The sequence below is a fragment of the Choloepus didactylus genome, chromosome 10 (genome assembly GCF_015220235.1).
Source record: "Choloepus didactylus isolate mChoDid1 chromosome 10, mChoDid1.pri, whole genome shotgun sequence".
In the NCBI taxonomy this organism is placed as follows: domain Eukaryota; kingdom Metazoa; phylum Chordata; class Mammalia; order Pilosa; family Megalonychidae; genus Choloepus; species Choloepus didactylus.
Genome location: NC_051316.1, coordinates 98,288,986 through 98,306,365, shown reverse-complemented (window position 1 = coordinate 98,306,365; position 17,380 = coordinate 98,288,986). Strand labels below are relative to the sequence as shown.

The 17,380-nt window shown below is 38.9% G+C and overlaps 1 protein-coding gene across 5 annotated transcripts in view; it reads right to left on the bottom strand.

Annotated features, from left to right (window-relative positions):
* Positions 1 to 17,380, bottom strand: part of DENND1A (DENN domain containing 1A) — a 669,505-nt gene that overhangs the window by 308,786 nt on the left and 343,339 nt on the right. For all 5 annotated transcript variants that reach the window (XM_037851268.1, XM_037851271.1, XM_037851269.1 and 2 more), the window contains exons 7-8: positions 7,151 to 7,231; positions 2,757 to 2,810 (exon numbers count right to left, since the gene is read on the bottom strand). In XM_037851268.1, the coding sequence (XP_037707196.1) occupies positions 2,757 to 2,810; positions 7,151 to 7,231 (135 nt within the window). The remainder of the gene's footprint in view (positions 1 to 2,756; positions 2,811 to 7,150; positions 7,232 to 17,380) is intronic.

Here is a 17,380-nt window from a genome sequence, read left to right as displayed (position 1 = left end):
GAGTCAGGTGATGCGCGCCAAGTGGCAGAAGGACTACCGAAGCTACAGCCCAATGTGAGGATGTTACCAAACATGGAACCCTGCCACCATTTCAGTACAAGCCAAGACTGGAGATGGAATTATCCAGAAAGGATTTGTGGAAAGTCCTATTGTCTGATGGCTTTGACCCCTGTATGCTTCATGCATACAGGCAAACTCACCTTTTCCATGCATGTGGGCTGCTCCGCTCTCCCAGCCCGAGACCTCTTGACTCCAGACATCAACCTCCATGGCTCTGTCTTTGAAGAAATTTTTCCTTCAATTTGTTCCTTGTCTGTCTCCTCCAGTCCAGACCGGCAATGGCTCTGTCTATAAAGATCTCGCAAAAATTCTGTGGCTATTCTTTTTCTAGCTTCTTGAATTGAACATCAAGTTCTTTATTTTCTATATTTCTTATTTACAACAAAAGCATTCAAAGCTATGAATTTTCTCCTAAGTATGGTTTTGGCCACATCCCTTAGGTTTTACTGCTTAGTGTTTTCACTGTCATTAATTTCTAAATATCCAGTTTCATTTTTTTATCCTCTTTAACCCAGTTGTTATTTCAAGTAGATGAATATTTCTAGAACCTTCATCAACTTAATTATTATTAATTTCTAATTTTATCTCATTGCAATGAAAGAGAGTAGCCTGTAGGAGTGTAACTTTCTCTTCTTTGAGATATTCCGTGTGATCTAGTAAGTGATCAGTTTTTATAAACATTTCAAGGCATTTGGAAATAATCTCCCAATTAGCCTTTTCCTATTGATCTAAGTTATGCCCTCACACTGTTCTTCCCTCAGTACTTTCCAGGTTGTTTTGGGTTCCTCCATTGCCTATAGTAAATTGAGTGCTAAGTATCAATGATCATTTCCTTTATATGGTAGTAATTCCTCAACTTTTCCGGTTCATGGGAACTTCCTCTCCCATTTAAGAGACTTTTTTCCCCCTTATTTCTATCATTTCAGAGGACTTTTTGGAGAGATGAGAAGTAAAATTATAGGCTCAAAGTATAGTACAGTATATAAGAGCTCAACCTCTAGAATCAGACAGACTAATGTCTGAAATCTAATTCTACTAATTCTTTGCTCTAGGACCTTGAAAACATTACTTCAATTCTCAGGCCTCGTTTCCTTTTATAAATTTAGAGTACAGTACAGTAATTACCACTTAAGCTTGTTAAGAGGGGTAAATGAGAAAATGCATGTAAAGCACCAAATGCATCATCTGACAAGCAGTAGCTCTTAATAAACAGTAGCTGTTGCTGTTGAAATCAGAACTGTGGTCCGAATATTTTATTATTTAACATTAAACAAAAAGGAAGCAATGTTTTCCATGTTAGCCTCATCATATAGATTATAAACTCTTAGGATATACTTGATAATTTCAACATGATAAGGCTGTTATCTAATCACAACACTCCAACCTAACTTCATTAATTAAATTTGATTACTTGGCATTTGTAATCTGCCTGTTCTATAGACAACACTTAGTAGAATTTCCTTTCTATGAAACTATAGTAGCTTTGGAGAAATATACCACTTATTTAAAAAGTAACCAAGTACCTAAGTGGTGGCTAGACTACATTGAGTTCTATATAGTAGTATGTATAATCAGAGTAAAATATTTTGAAGTGTCTTAAGACTAGGGTAGATATATCACTCAGCTTGTTCAGAAGGGGAAACATTAATTGTCTGTTCTCTCAGACTCTTGTTCTCTGCTGGGGGTTGGTGTTCTGACACATACTCATAAATACTCTCTCTTAGATTCTTTTAAAAGTGAATATACATACATTGCAATCATACTTTAGTATATCTATCCTAATTAAAAATACTCTCCATGGAAAATTCTTTATATAGAAATACTTTATTTACAACAGCAAAAACTAGAAATGACCCAAATGTATTACAGTGGTGGAATGGCTAAGTATATTACACAGCAAATGGAATATTATGCAGCCAGTAAAAGTTATTCTATTTTTTTTAATTAGAGAAGTTGTGGGTTTACAGAACAATCATGCATAAGCTACAGGATTCCCACATACCACCCTACCACTGACACCCTGCATTGGTGTGGATCATTTGTTAAAACTGATAATAGCACATTTTTACAACTATACTATTAATTAAAGTCTATGGTTTAATTCAGGGCTCACTGTGTACTGTAGTTCCATGGATTTTTTTTTTTAATTTTTATTTTGTTACCATATATACAATCTAACATTTTCCCCTTTTAATCATATTCAGATATATATTTCAGTGCTGTAAATTGTGTTCATGATGTTGTGCTACCATCACCACCATCCACCACCAAAATATATACATCTTCCAAACAGGAACCTGGTACATTTTAAACCTTAACTTCCCATTTCCTATCCCCCACACAGTCCCATGGTAACGTATCTTCTAGATTCTGACTCTATGAGTAGCAGAAATGATTCTCATAAATGAAAATGGGAAAATGCTTATGTCACAGCTGATTTTAACTATGTAAAAAATACATCCTAAAAAGACGGGAATGAGACAACAAAACATTGATGTAATTACCTTTGAGAAGTATGAATAACGGTCTCTCCTTGTCTTTATACTTTTCTATACTTTTCCTATATTCTCTATTTGATTATGCTTTTATAATGAATTATTTTTATAATGGGAAAATATATCCTTTTATTTTCTTTAAGAAATAAATAAGAAGCAAAGAAGAATAACAATGAACTTTTTCTCCCCCAAAGTACTCACATTCTCAGGTATGCTGGGAAGTTCTCGGGTATCAGGCACAGTAAAATAAGAATGCTGGAAAAGAAATTCAAAAGCTATTTATTTTTGCAAAAAAGATGCAATAAGCACATTATTCAGAATTCAGCTAAAATGGTATTTCACTGATAGGATATGCCCATGGAACATTTTCTTTGGATAATGTTGGATTCAAGTCAGATGTATTAAAACATCAGTTTGGTAGCTGGAGCTTTTTACTACAAGAGATGAACTTCTTTGGGAGGCCACAGATGAAGAGTTCAAAAAGGTTAAAGGCTAAATTCCCACATTCGCAGGTTTCTGAATGCATGAAAACTTCAGGTTCATAGTTCATTGTTCAGTGAAGAAAGTGGACTCTAAAGACCAAATATCACTAGGTTCACTCAATAACATTCTTTACCAAGTGTAGTAGATCAAGATATGTACTCCTTAATCTGCATTCCTGCATTGTTAGTTAAGGTGTAGCCAACTGAACCAGGGTGGGACTTAAACCATACTACTGGAGGCCTTATAAAGAGAACCCAGAAGTCACATAATCCAGAATAGAGAAGACATCACCAAGGGATGGGAAACAGAGATACAAGCCAAGGAATCCCAAGAATTGCTGGGTAGTCACACCAGAAGGCTACAGATTCTGGAAGAAAGCAAACCTTGCTGAAATCTTGATTTTGGATTTCTTTCACCTTCAAAACCATGAGTCCATAAATGCTTGTTGTTTAAGCCAACCCACTGTATGGTATCTGCGACAGCAGCCTGGCAAACTAAGAAACCAATCAAACCTACCATTTCATTTCAGCACCTGAGATTACATCCATCTTTGAGCTGCAGCCCAAATCAGCCCCCAAATCTCAAATGATGTTTAAGGATTGTTCCAGCTGAAGGACTGCTGCACAGAGACCACTGCGGATGGCTAATGGTGGAGAAATTCTGCTCACTATGTATGTGCTGCAAATAAGCTTCCTGATTTCCAATAGAATCTCCAGTGAAGGGAGCTAGAGACTCAGTGGAGTTGAAAAACTGACCGGTTCAAAGAACTGGCATCTCTGTATTGTAACTAGCATGTGTCCCTAAGTTAAACAACAGGCTGAATAATGACACCTCCTCTCCTGCTACTGAAGACTCAGAGGACAATGGCAAGCAGGAATGGAAAGAGACTGGTGCTGGCCAATTAAAGATAGGATTGTGCAAAGGCCAGGAAAGGTCACAGGCAGAGAAGGTCAGCTTAGCCATGGCGTAAGTTCAAACCTGGACCCCCAACTGAAATTTCAGGAAGCTCCCTACCCACTCTTTATTCTTGGATAATTACAAAGTTTAAGGAGGACTCTAGAAGAATGAGTTGTATAGGCTTCCAGAAATGAAAGGCCCTCAGGACAATTGTAATAATGACAATAACAACAATAGTAGTATGTGCTACCTGTCTAATATTCACCAGATATTTACTGAACACTTGATACTGGTAAGCTTTACATCAGGCACTTTAAAACTATTATTTCTAATTTACATAAATTTTAAGATAGATATTATTATTTCCATATTACACATGGGTAAATTAAGGCTCAGAGAGGTAAAGTAACTTGTCTAAAGTCAGGGAGTTAGTAGGTGGCAGAATTGAGATCAAAACCAGGTCTTTGTAATTACAGAGCTTTGATCTTTCCACTAAGACTGTTAAATCTGTGCTTCTTAGGTGTAAATTAAAGTCACTTGAATTAAAATAATAAACTAGAAACTAAAAAGCAAAAGAATCACAAAAACGTAACTTTAAAAAAACCTTCTACAATGCATTATTTAAAAATCTGTGGGTCTGTGTCAAGATATTACATGTGAAATATTACAATAGAGATTATGTAGTACAGTAACTAGTTGATTAACTCAATTTAACAATGAGCATTAAAATAGGGAAAGTAAAATACAAGGTTCAAATTTCACTTCATGAGCTAGCAACTTCTATACCAAATGGTTAGAAAGGATTTCTAGGACATGTTCAATAAGGTATGTCCACAAGGCAGTGGAGTCATAAAGCAATGGTTTGAAATAGTGATGACAAAAGACACAGAACTACTTAATAGTTATGCGATCTTAGGCAAATCCACTTAAGCTCAGACCTTCAGTTTTTGAATTTGTACATGAAAACCATAATATCTACTTCCAAACTGTTGTAAAGAATAAATGCTAAATATATGATGTACCTAGCATTAGATAAATGCTATTTTAATAAAAATTATTATTATTGCTGTCAACTGTTATTTTTCTTAATCACATATCAGAAACATAGAAATAGTCTCTTATAGAGAGTGACTAAAGAAAAAAAGTTCAGGATTGCCATCTTTTCAACATTTCAGGATTGATAATCTAGATGAGACCAGCCCTTCAAAATTGGAAATGAAAAATGGAAAGAATTCCTAGTGAACAGGAAGGAAAGAAAAATATCTGCCTTTACAGATCCAACGGATTGTAAAATAGTGAGCCAATGCAATTCTAAAACCAAGACGTCCCCAGGCTGTCCTTTGAGATTCTGTCTTGCTCCATTGCCCGTGAAATGCTGAGGACGTGGGGAGGTCAGAAACATTCCTAGAAACCACTAGCATGAAACAGCTGCACCACCCCAGCAGCTCCTGCCCCTAAGATGGCTCCTCCTTGAGACCTGGCAGGCACGCTGCTTGTGCAGCCATTTAGGGGTAAGAGTGGGCCTTTCTCCCCAGCAGCTGGTGACCCAGCCGGGCTACCTGTCCGAAGTCATTAGGGACGAACACGGTGAGATCAAGTTGCTTAGGAAAAGGGACCGAGACAAAGACAAAGTTGTTTAGCTATCCAGCAATGACTGGGGCAGGGTTAAAGCTCATTTGTTCATCTTTTCCAGACAAGTCTCCCTTACGAGAATTTCTGGCCTGTTCAGGAACAAAGTCCCCTTTCTTCCTATGCGCTATTAAAATGAGCAAAAATCTCTACAAGTCTTCCTTCCTTCCTTCTTTCCTTCCTTCCTCCCTCCCTTCCTTCTTCCTTTCTTTTCTCTCTCTCTCACTCTCTCTTTTTCCACAAACACATTGGCATAGTGGAAAGAACTCGCTCTGAAGTTAAGCCCTTGGTTTGATGACCCAAATTCTTCATTTATTAACCACATGACCTTGGATAGGCGAGTAATTTTTCCTTTCTAAACTTTAATTTCCTCATCTATAAAATGGGAACACTAATATCTATTTTATAGAGTTGTTTGGAAAATTAGAGATATATACTTGGCATAAATAAGGAACTTAATAAATAGATTTATTATTAGTTATTGGTAGTAATATTGCTTTTAATTTGGCTGTCACCATAAAAAAAAATCCTGTTTCTTCAAGAGGGAAGACACCAAGATAACCACTGAATAAAGACTACCACTTTCTAGAAAGCTGAAAGATAAAACTTTTTAAATGTCAGATCCCACACCATAGGGGCAATACCTGTAGACAGTAAATAGCTAGCTAAAGGGTGCCCAGCTGAGAATTCCAGTGAAGATGACAACAAAGGTTTAACCCATGGAATTAGAGAATTGCAGAAACTGAAATATAGAAAAGATTTCCTAGTCTCTTTTGAAGACTTATCTCACATATGAGGACACTGAAGGCTTCAAGGTTAAAGGTCTTGATTACTGGCAAAACTACAAAAGGACTGAAATCTCCCAATCTGTAGTTCAGAGAATTTTCTACCCTATCACATGGCAGAACACAGAGCACATATTTTAAATAATTCAAAGAAACAATTTTTACTGTAGGTCAGGAACCATACTAGGTATTCCCTGCATCTGCCCTCAAGAGACACACAGTCTAGTCTGGGAAAGAGGAAAACAGATCATTCCAATATTGTGTGACTAAGTCCCGCAAAATGCACAAGATGCTTGAGGGCAAGGGAGAAAGTCTTCAAGTCTTGGGGTGTATCAAGAGGAAGATTTCTCTGGAAATAAAATCTGAGTTGAGTTATGATGGATGAATAAATGAGAGCAGTGCTGAAGGCTCAGGGGGCAGGATGGGCTCCAGCATAGGGGCAGGTACAGCAGTCCTGGGGGACAAAGGTTAAGGCAGGGAACCCCAGGCAAGGGGCTGAAGACTCAGGCAGGTGCCAGCCATCCTATTCCAAGCCCAGCATCTGCAATCCTGGAGATGGTAGTGATGGGACGACAGCCAGGAAGAGAGAAGGCTGGGGATGTTTGGAACCCATTCCTCATGGAATCCCAGAGAAAGAAAGAAATCCAACTCCCTGGCCTGCCTTGAGCCCAGAGGTCTCAGATCATTCTGGGGTAGGGGTGTGGGAGGTACAGATAAGCAAGCATGCTCCTGTTCAGCTAACTCTCTCTCACTGTTAATAATGAAATGGATTCTCAGTGATTAATATTCTGCCCCACTTACCATGCTGAGATTAACAGATACTCCTGGGTCAGGGACGGGAATTTTGTGCAGGGTTTCAAGAAGCTCATTCCGTTGACTCTCCTGAAAGAAATAAAAGGCCTAAATAACAAAAGCAAGGCTGAGCCCTTAGTCAGAGACCTGTAGGGAGGTCTGGCCATGGACTGACCAGGGAGATGCTGGCCCCAATACAGAAATAGGTTGGATATTCATGTAGGGTTAGACAAAAGACACTGCTTATGGCTCAAACAAAAGAGCCAAATAGATCCTCCTGCACCAAGACTGACATTTTCTACTCAGTGAGACACCTACCATGCCTGCCTTCTAGGTATCATATACCATAGCTCTCAGCAAATCTTCCCTTCCAGTCCATAGTGGCAACTTTTAAATGCAAACACTCCTAGCTTAGGGGGCCTGGGTGGTGGAAGAAACAATGGTGACACTATAGAGCTTGTCTTCATCATTAACCTCAATTAATTTTATTGAGTGTTCACTGGGTACACATGGCAGCCTCCAATTATGGAAAGTTAGAAATGAACTACATACCACAGCACACGATATCGGAGGGTGGCTGTGAATTTTAATTAGCGAAATTGGGCCACAGAATAACACACAAAGCAGTACAAATTATTCGCCCGAAAACAGATTCACCTTTAAGATGCTCAAAAGAACACTGCTCACAGAATTATCCAAACGCCCTTTCTTTCACCTTGTGGAATTCTCTGTTAATATAATAGGAGTAAGGTTGTATTTGCATTCCTTATCTATTTAATCAACACAACTACCCCCACTTTTTAAATGTGAAAACTGAGGTTCAGAAAGGTGAAGAAACTTGGCTCAAATCAGCCAGTTGGAAGTTGCACAGCTGGAATGGAAACTAGGTCTTCTGTATTCCAGCTCAGAGCCCTCTCCACTGTCCTACAGCTGTCTTTGGTATTGTGAATGTAAGGAGACGAAAAGGAGGATTAGACTAGACTATAAAGCTTGTTCCAATATGTCCTCTGTCAAATCACTCAAGTTTCTGACAGAGGAGAGGAATGAACTTGTGTGTGCGTGTTCAAATTTGCTCTGAAACCATCTCAAACTTATAAAATAGTTGCAAAACGGTATGAAAAACTATTTCCTGAGCTATTTGAAAGTGAGTTGTCAGCATTATGTCCCATCATCCATAAACACAAACAAGGATAGTCATCAAATTGAGGAAATTAATATTGATTCAACATAACAATCTAATCCTCAGAACCCAGTTGAGTTTGGCCAACTATGCCAATAGTGTTCTTGCCAGCAAAATAATCCAGTTCAGAATTATGGGTTGCCTTGAGTTGTCATGTCTTCTTCAGTTTGGAATAGTTCCCCAGTCTTTCCCAGACTTGTGTGACCTCAACAGTTAGATCAGACATTTTGTAGAATGATTCCGTGATTTTCTCAAGATTCATATTTCAATTTGTCCCTTTATTGATGGATGTTTACTTTGTCCATTTAATTAATTCATGATGTCTCCATGGTGAGGCTATTCTTTTTCCTTTTGTATTCAGTAAGTACTTAGTGAAAAAATACTTTATGTAAGTATTCCACTCCCCATCAAACTTTTTTTTTTTAATCTTCATTTTATTGAGATATATTCACATACCACGCAGTCATACAAAACAAATCGTACTTTCGATTGTTTACAGTACCATTACATAGTGGTACATTCATCACCCAAATCAATCCCTGACACCTTCATTAGCACACACACAAAAATAACAACAATAATAACTGAGTGAAAAAGAGCAATTGAAGTAAAAAAGAACACTGGGTACCTTTGTCTGTTTGTTTCCTTCCCCTATTTTTCTACTCATCCATCCATAAACTAGACAAAGTGGAGTGTGGTCCTTATGGCTTTCCCAATCCCATTGTCACCCCTCATAAGCTACATTTTTATACAACTGTCTTCGAGATTCATGGGTTCTGGGTTGCAGTTTGATAGTTTCAGGTATCCACCACCAGCTACCACAATTCTTTAGAACCTAAAAAGGGTTGTCTAAAGTGTGCATAAGAGTGCCCACCAGAGTGACCTCTCGGCTCCTTTTGGAATCTCTCTGCCACTGAAGCTTATTTCATTTCCTTTCACATCCCCCTTTTGGTCAAGAAGATGTTCTCCGTCCCATGATGCCGGGTCTACATTCCTCCCCGGGAGTCATATTCCACGTTGCCAGGGAGATTCACTCCCCTGGGTGTCTGATCCCACGTAGGGGAGAGGGCAGTGATTTCACCTTTCAAGCTGGCTTAGCTAGAGAGACAGGGCCACATCTGAGCAACAAAGAGGCATTCGGGAGGAGGCTCTTAGGCACAACCATAGGGAGGCCTAGCCTCTCCTTTGCAGCAACCGTCTTCCCAAGGGTAAAACCTGTGGTAGAGGGCTCAACCCATCAAACCACCAGTCCCCTATGTCTGTGGTCATGTTAGCAACCATGGAGGTGGGGTAGGCGAATACCCCTGCATTCTCCACAGGCTCCTCAAGGGGGCACTACATCTTTTTTTTTCCTTGTTTTTCTTTTTTTTTTTAACTTTCCCTTCTTTTTTAAATCAACTGTATGAAAAAAAAGTTAAAAAGAAAACAAACATACAATAAAAGAACATTTCAAAGAGACCACAACAAGGGAGTAAGAAAAAGACAACTAACCTAAGATAACTGCTTAACTTCCAACATGTTCCTACTTTACCCCAAGAAAGTTACCTAATATAGCAACATTTCTGTGAACTTGCTCCTACTATACCCATCAGAAATTAACAGACCATAGTCATTCCTGGGCATCCCCAGAACGTTAAATAGCTTATCTGTTCTTCTTGGATTATTGTTCTCCCTTCCTTAATTGCTCTCTATTGCTAGTTCCCCTACATTCTACATTATAAACCATTTGTTTTACATTTTTCAAAGTTCACATTAGTGGTAGCATATAATATTTCTCTTTTTGTGCCTGGCTTATTTCGCTCAGCATTATGTCTTCAAGGTTCATCCATGTTGTCATACGTTTCATGAGATCGTTCCTTCTTACTGCCGTGTAGTATTCCATCGTGTGTATATACCACATTTTATTTATCCACTCATCTGTTGAAGGACATTTGGGTTGTTTCCATCTCTTGGCAATTGTGAATAATGCTGCTATGAACATTGGCATGCAGATATCTGTTCGTGTCACTGCTTTCCGATCTTCCGGGTATATACCGAGAAGTGCAATCGCTGGATCGAATGGTAACTCTATATCTAGTTTTCTAAGGAACTGCCAGACTGACTTCCAGAGTGGCTGAACCATTATACAGTCCCACCAACAATGAATAAGAGTTCCAATTTCTCCACATCCCCTCCAGCATTTGTAGTTTCCTGTTTGTTTAATGGCAGCTACTCTAATCGATGTTAGATGGTATCTCATTGTGGTCTTAATTTGCATCTCTCTAATAGCTAGTGAAGCTGAACATTTTCTCATGTGTTTCTTGGCCATTTGTATTTCCTCTTCAGAGAAGTGTCTTTTCATATCTTTTGCCCATTTTATAATTGGGCCGACTGTACTACTGTCATTGAGTTGTAGGATTTCTTTATATATGCAAGATATCAGTCTTTTGTCAGATACATGGTTTCCAAAAATTGTTTCCCATTGAGTTGGCTGCCTCTTTACCTTTTTGAGAAATTCCTTTGAGGTGCAGAAACTTCTAAGCTTCAGGAGTTCCCATTTATCTATTTTCTCTTTTGTTGCTTGTGCTTTGGGTGTAAAGTCTAGGAAGTGGCCGCCTAATACAAGGTCTTGAAGATGTTTTCCTACATTATCTTCTAGGAGTTTTATGGTACTTTCTTTTATATTGAGATCTTTGGTCCATTTTGAGTTAATTTTTGTGTAGGGGGTGAGGTAGGGGTCCTCTTTCATTCTTTTGGATATGGATATCCAACTCTCCCAGCCCCATTTGTTGAAAAGACCATTATGACTCAGTTCAGTGACTTTGGGGGCCTTATCAAAGATCAGTCGGCCATAGATCTGAGGGTCTATCTCTGAATTCTCAATTCGATTCCATTGATCTATATGTCTATCTTTGTGCCAGTACCATGCTGTTTTGGCAACTGTGGCTTTATAATAAGCTTCAAAGTCAGGGAATGTAAGTCCTCCCACTTCGTTTTTCTTTTTTAGAGTGTCTTTAGCAATTCGAGGCATCTTCCCTTTACAGATAAATTTGATAACTAGCTTTTCCAAGTCTGCAAAGTAGGTTGTTGGAATTTTGATTGGGATTGCATTGAATCTGTAGATGAGTTTGGGTAGAATTGACATCTTAATGACATTTAGTCTTCCTATCCATGAACATGGAATATGTTTCCATCTTTTAAGGTCCCCTTCTATTTCTTTTAGTAGAGTTATGTAGTTTTCTTTGTATAGGTCTTTTACATCTTTGGTTAAGGTTATTCCTAGGTACTTGATTTTTTTAGTTGCTATTGAAAATGGGATCTTTTTCTTGAGTGTCTCTTCAGTTTGTTCATTTCTAGCATATAGAAACATTACTGACTTATGTGCATTAACCTTGTATCCCGCTACTTTGCTAAATTTGTTTATTAGCTCTAGTAGCTGTATCGTCGATTTCTCAGGGTTTTCTAGATATAAGATCATATCATCTGCAAACAATGACAGTTTTACTTCTTCTTTTCCAATTTGGATGCCTTTTATTTCTTTGTCTTGCCGGATTGCCCTGGCTAGCACTTCCAGCACAATGTTGAATAACAGTGGTGACAGCGGGCATCCTTGTCTTGTTCCTGATCTTAGAGGGAAGGCTTTCAGTCTCTCACCATTGAGTACTATGCTGGCTGTGGGTTTTTCATATATGCTCTTTATCATGTTGAGGAAGTTTCCTTCAATTCCTACCTTTTGAAGTGTTTTTATCAAAAACGGATGTTGGATTTTGTCAAATGCTTTTTCAGCATCTATTGAGATGATCAATTGATTTTTCCCTTTTGACTTGTTAATGTGTTGTAATACATTGATTGATTTTCTTATGTTGAACCACCCTTGCATGCCTGGAATAAACCCCACTTGGTCATGGTGTATGATTTTTTTAATGTGTCTTTGGATTCGATTTGCAAGTATTTTGTTGAGGATTTTTGCATCTATATTCATTAGGGAGATTGGCCAGTAGTTTTCCTTTTTTGTAGCATCTTTGCCTGGTTTTGGTATTAGATTGATGTTAGCTTCATAAAATGAGTTAGGTAGTGTTCCATTTTCTTCAATGTTTTGAAAGAGTTTAAGTAAGACTGGTGTCAGTTCTTTCTGGAAAGTTTGGTAGAATTCCCCTGTGAAGCCATCTGGCCCTGGGCATTTATTTGTGGGAAGATTTTTGATGACTGATTGGATCTCTTTGCTTGTGATGGGTTGGTTGAGGTCTTCTATTTCTTCTCTGGTCAGTCTAGGTTGTTCATATGTTTCCAGGAAATTGTCCATTTCCTCTACATTATCCAGTTTGTTGCGATACAGTTGTTCATAGTATCCTCTTATAATTTTTTTAATTTCTTCAGGATCTGCAGTTATGTCACCTTTTTCATTCATTATTTTGTTTATATGGGTCTTCTCTCTTTTTGATTTTGTCAGTCTAGCTAGGGGCTTGTCAATCTTGTTGATCTTCTCAAAGAACCAACTTTTGGTGATATTTATCCTCTCTATTGTTGTTTTGTTCTCTATGTCATTTATTTCTGCTTTAATCCTTGTTATTTCTTTTCTCGTACTTGATTTAGGATTGGTTTGCTGTTCATTTTCTAGCTTCTTCAGTTGATCCATTAGTTCTTTGATTTTGGCTCTTTCTTCCTTTTTAATATCTGCGTTTAGTGCTATAAATTTCCCTCTTAGCACTGCTTTTGCTGCATCCCATAGGTTTTGGTATGTTGTGTTCTCATTTACATTCGTCTCTATATATTTAGCAATTTCTCTTGCTATTTCTTCGTTAACCCACTGATTGTTTAGGAGTGTGTTGTTTAACCTCCAGGTATTTGTGAATTTTCTAAGTCTCTGATGGTTATTGACTTCTAATTGTATTCCATTGTGGTCAGAGAATGTGCTTTGAATAATTTCAATCTTTTTAAATTTATTGAGGCTTGTTTTATGTCCCAGCATATGATCTATTCTGGAGAAAGTTCCATGAGCACTAGAAAAGTATGTGTATCCTGGTGATTTGGGATGTAATGTCCTGTATATGTCTGTTAAATCTAATTCATTTATCAGATTGTTTAGGTTTTCAATTTCCTTATTCGTCTTCTGTCTGGTTGATCTATCCATAGGAGAGAGTGATGTGTTGAAGTCTCCCACAATTATTGTGGAAACATCAATTGCTTCCTTTATTTTTGCCAGTGTTTCTCTCATGTATTTTGTGGCACCTTGATTGGGTGCATAGACATTTACGATTGTTATTTCTTCTTGCTGAATTGCCCCTTTTATTAGTATGTAGTGGCCTTCTTTAAGTCTCTCAAAACATCCCTGCATTTGAAGTCTATTTGATCTGAGATTAATATTGCTACACCTGCTTTCTTTTGGCTGTAGCTTGCATGAAATATTTTTTTCCATCCTTTCACTTTCAGTTTCTTTGTGTCCCTGTGTCTAAGATGAGTCTCTTGTATGCGACATATTGATGGTTCATTTTTTTTGATCCATTCTGCGAATCTATATCTTTTAATTGGGGAGTTTAATCCATTTACATTCAACATTATAACCGTGAAGGCATTTCTTGAATCAGCCATCTTATCCTTTGGTTTATGTTTGTCATATTTTTCCCCTCTGTCTATTAATATCCTTTATTATACCCATACCGAATCTCTTTAGTACTGAACCTTTCTCCAGGTCTCTCTGTCCTGTCTTTGTTTCTCTGTCTGTAGGGCTCCCTTTAGTATCTCCAGTAGGGCAGGTCTCTTGTTAGCAAATTCTCTCAGCATTTGTTTGTCTGTGAAAAATTTAAGCTCTCCCTCAAATTTGAAGGAGAGCTTTGCTGGATAAAGTATTCTTGGCTGGAAATTTTTCTCACTCAGAATTTTAAATATATCGTGCCACTGCCTTCTCGCCTCCAAGGTGGCTGCTGAGTAGTCACTACTTAGTCTTATGCTGTTTCCTTTGTATGTGGTGAATTGCTTTTCTCTTGCTGCTTTCAGAACTTGCTCCTTCTCTTCTGTGTTTGACAGTGTGATCAGTATATGTCTCGGAGTGGGTTTATTTGGATTTATTCTATTTGGAGTTCGCTGAGCATTTATGATTTGTGTATTTATGTTGTTTAGAAGATTTGGGAAGTTTTCCCCAACAATTTCTTTGAATACTCTTCCTAGACCTTTACCCTTTTCTTCCCCTTCTGGGACACCAATGAGTCTTATATTTGGACGTTTCATATTATCTATCATATCCCTGAGGTCCATTTCGATTTTTTCCATTTTTTTCCCCATTCTTTCTTTTATGCTTTCATTTTCCATTCTGTCATCTTCCAGGTCACTGATTCGTTGTTCAACTTCCTCTAGTCTTGTACTATGAGTGTCCAGAATCTTTTTAATTTGGTCAACAGTTTCTTTAATTTCCATAAGATCATCCATTTTTTTATTTAGTCTTGCAATGTCTTCTTTATGCTCTTCTAGAGTCTTCTTGATTTCCTTTGTATACCGTACTATGGTCTCATTGTTCATCTTTAGTTCTTTGAGTAGCTGCTCTAGGTGCTGTGTCTCTTCTGGTCTTTTGATTTGGGTGCTTGGGCTTGGGTTATCCATATCGTCTGGTTTTTTCATATGCTTTATAATTTTCTGTCGTTTTTGGCCTCGTGGCATTCGCTGAACTTGATAGGGTTCTTTTAGGATTTGTAGACCAATTGAAGTCCTTATCTCTAATTTATCAGATCTACAGCTTCGTGGAGCACACTTTCTCTAACTAACCAGCAGGTGGCGTCCACGAGCCACCTGTTCTCCACAAGCCAGTTCTCCCCTGCTTAGCCTTTTTGGTGAGTGGGGGAGTGAGTCTTGTGGGGTCCAATTGGTGTACCAAGCTTGCGTGTGTAGTTGGTGTTGCCTGCCCTGTATATGGGGCGTGTTTCTGGGCAGTCAGGGAGGGGGGGGTGGCTCTAACAATCAAATCTCCCTGGTGATCCTAGAGTTTTAAAGCTGCTGCAATAGTCTAATCCTTCAGTTCAGTCCTGCCACAGTTTGTCTCTGCCACTGACCCACAAGTCCTTGGTATTGGTGTATGGCTCCTGAGACTTGCAAGTGGGCCCCTCTTCCAGGCCGTGCACCCTAGGTCCTCTGTTGAGGGATGACTGTGCTATGTCACAGGTGAGTGCCACCCCCCCAGGGCAGTTCTGGGCTGCTGGGCTGTGTAGGGAGGCTCCAAGTCTGCTGAAATGATGGCTGAATGGGGCTTTGTTAATTCACACTGCTCTACCTTCCCAACTCTGGGACAATCAGCTGAGGTTGCAGGGAAGGCTAATGTCCACGCTCAGTTTTGTGGTATGTGCCTGTTATTTGAAGCACTTCCGTCACACTGGGTTGTCTGGGGCAGTTCTGGGCTATGGGGCTGGCGATGGGCAGGAGTGTTTCCTGTCCACCAGGATGATGGCTGTGAGCGGACACCCCCCTTTTCTTGGGAAGTTGTGGTGTTTAGTGAATTTTCTCAGCCACTGGATTATTGCGTTTTGTCTCAGAGCTCTCCTATTTCTGCTCTTGACTTGACCTGCCCAAATTGTAAGTCTTTGAAGCTTTCTGTATTGGGCTTCCTAGAGTAATTGTTTTAGAAAAAGAAAAAAGGATTAAAAAAAAGGGCCCTCCTCAGAGATCTAATGGGTTATTGAAATGCTAAGAGACAAAGCAACCAGGGCCATTAAGGAAAGGTCCACAGGGCAGAGAGATCAGCTTTCCTTCGGGATTTGCATATGCGCCTCAGGGCCTGAGCTTGGGCCTGAGCTCTGCCCTTCCCCTTTCTATGTTCACCAGAACTCCAAAAATCCTCCGCTTTTATTTTGGAGTTTTTCGTGTTGTTTTTTTTCTATGCCTGTCTCCTCTCTGCTGGGCTGGCTGCTCTCAGATTCTCTGGTGCCTGGTCTCCATCTATCTATGGTTGGAGTTTGGATCAGCAGAATGAGTTTCCGATAAGGGCTGCCACTGCTGTTCTCCCTGCTCCTTCCCGGAGCTGACAGCCCCTCCTCCCACGGGACTGAGCCTGGCAGGGAGGGGCGTGGGTCCCCTGGCCGCAAAAACTTACAGATTTCGCTGATCTCAGCAGTTCCACGTTTTCATGAGTGTTGTATGAAGTATGCCCAAAGTCAGATTGCTCTGTGGTGTCCAGTCCACGCAGTTCCTGGCTTTCTACCTACTTTCCTGGAGGAGTAACTAAAACATACAGCTCACCAGTCTGCCATCTTGCCCCGCCCCTCCCCCATCAAACTTTTAATGTAGTTATTTACTTACTTATATTACTATGGATACATGGTTTCCTAATTTATTCAATGGGTTATAATCCTTTGCTATCATTGTTAGATTCTTTTAATGTAAATTTTCTATTTGATGCTTTAAAATGACATGTATTAAGGGCTATGATTAAGAAAAAAAATGTACTTGGAAATACTTTCAATAATAATAGTAGTAGCAATTTCAATAATAATAATTTCAAGAAATATTTCTTTCCTGAACCATTTGAGAGTAAGTTGCAAACATCATGGCCCTTGGTACCTAAATACTTCAGTATATATTTTTTAAGAATAGGGATATTCTTACATAACCATAGCCCAGTTGTCAACTGCAGTAAATTTAAAATTAGTACACCATTTTTTCTAATCTACCATCAGTGTTCTGATTTTTATCAATAATTTTACCAATAATGCTCTATTTAGCATTTTTTTCCCTTTAGTCCTAGTTGTCATGTCTCTTTAATCTCTTTTAAGCAGCAACATTTCTACAAACTTTCTCTGTATTTTATGACTGTTTTAGTTTCTTGGCTACTAAAATAAATACCAGGCAATGGGTTGGCTCACGGTTCAAAGGCTGCTAGAAGGCTTGCTTCCTCATAGGGTCGGTATCTTATGGCTTGCTGGCAATCTTTGGGGTGTTTCCATCACATGGCAATGCACATGGCAATGTATTCTCTTTTCTCTTCTGGCTTCTGTTGACTTCTGGCTTAACGGTTACTCACCATGACTTCTTTCTGTCTGACTTTTACTCTGCCTATAATAAAGGACTCAAGTAATTTGTATTAAAGCCCAAACTGGTTT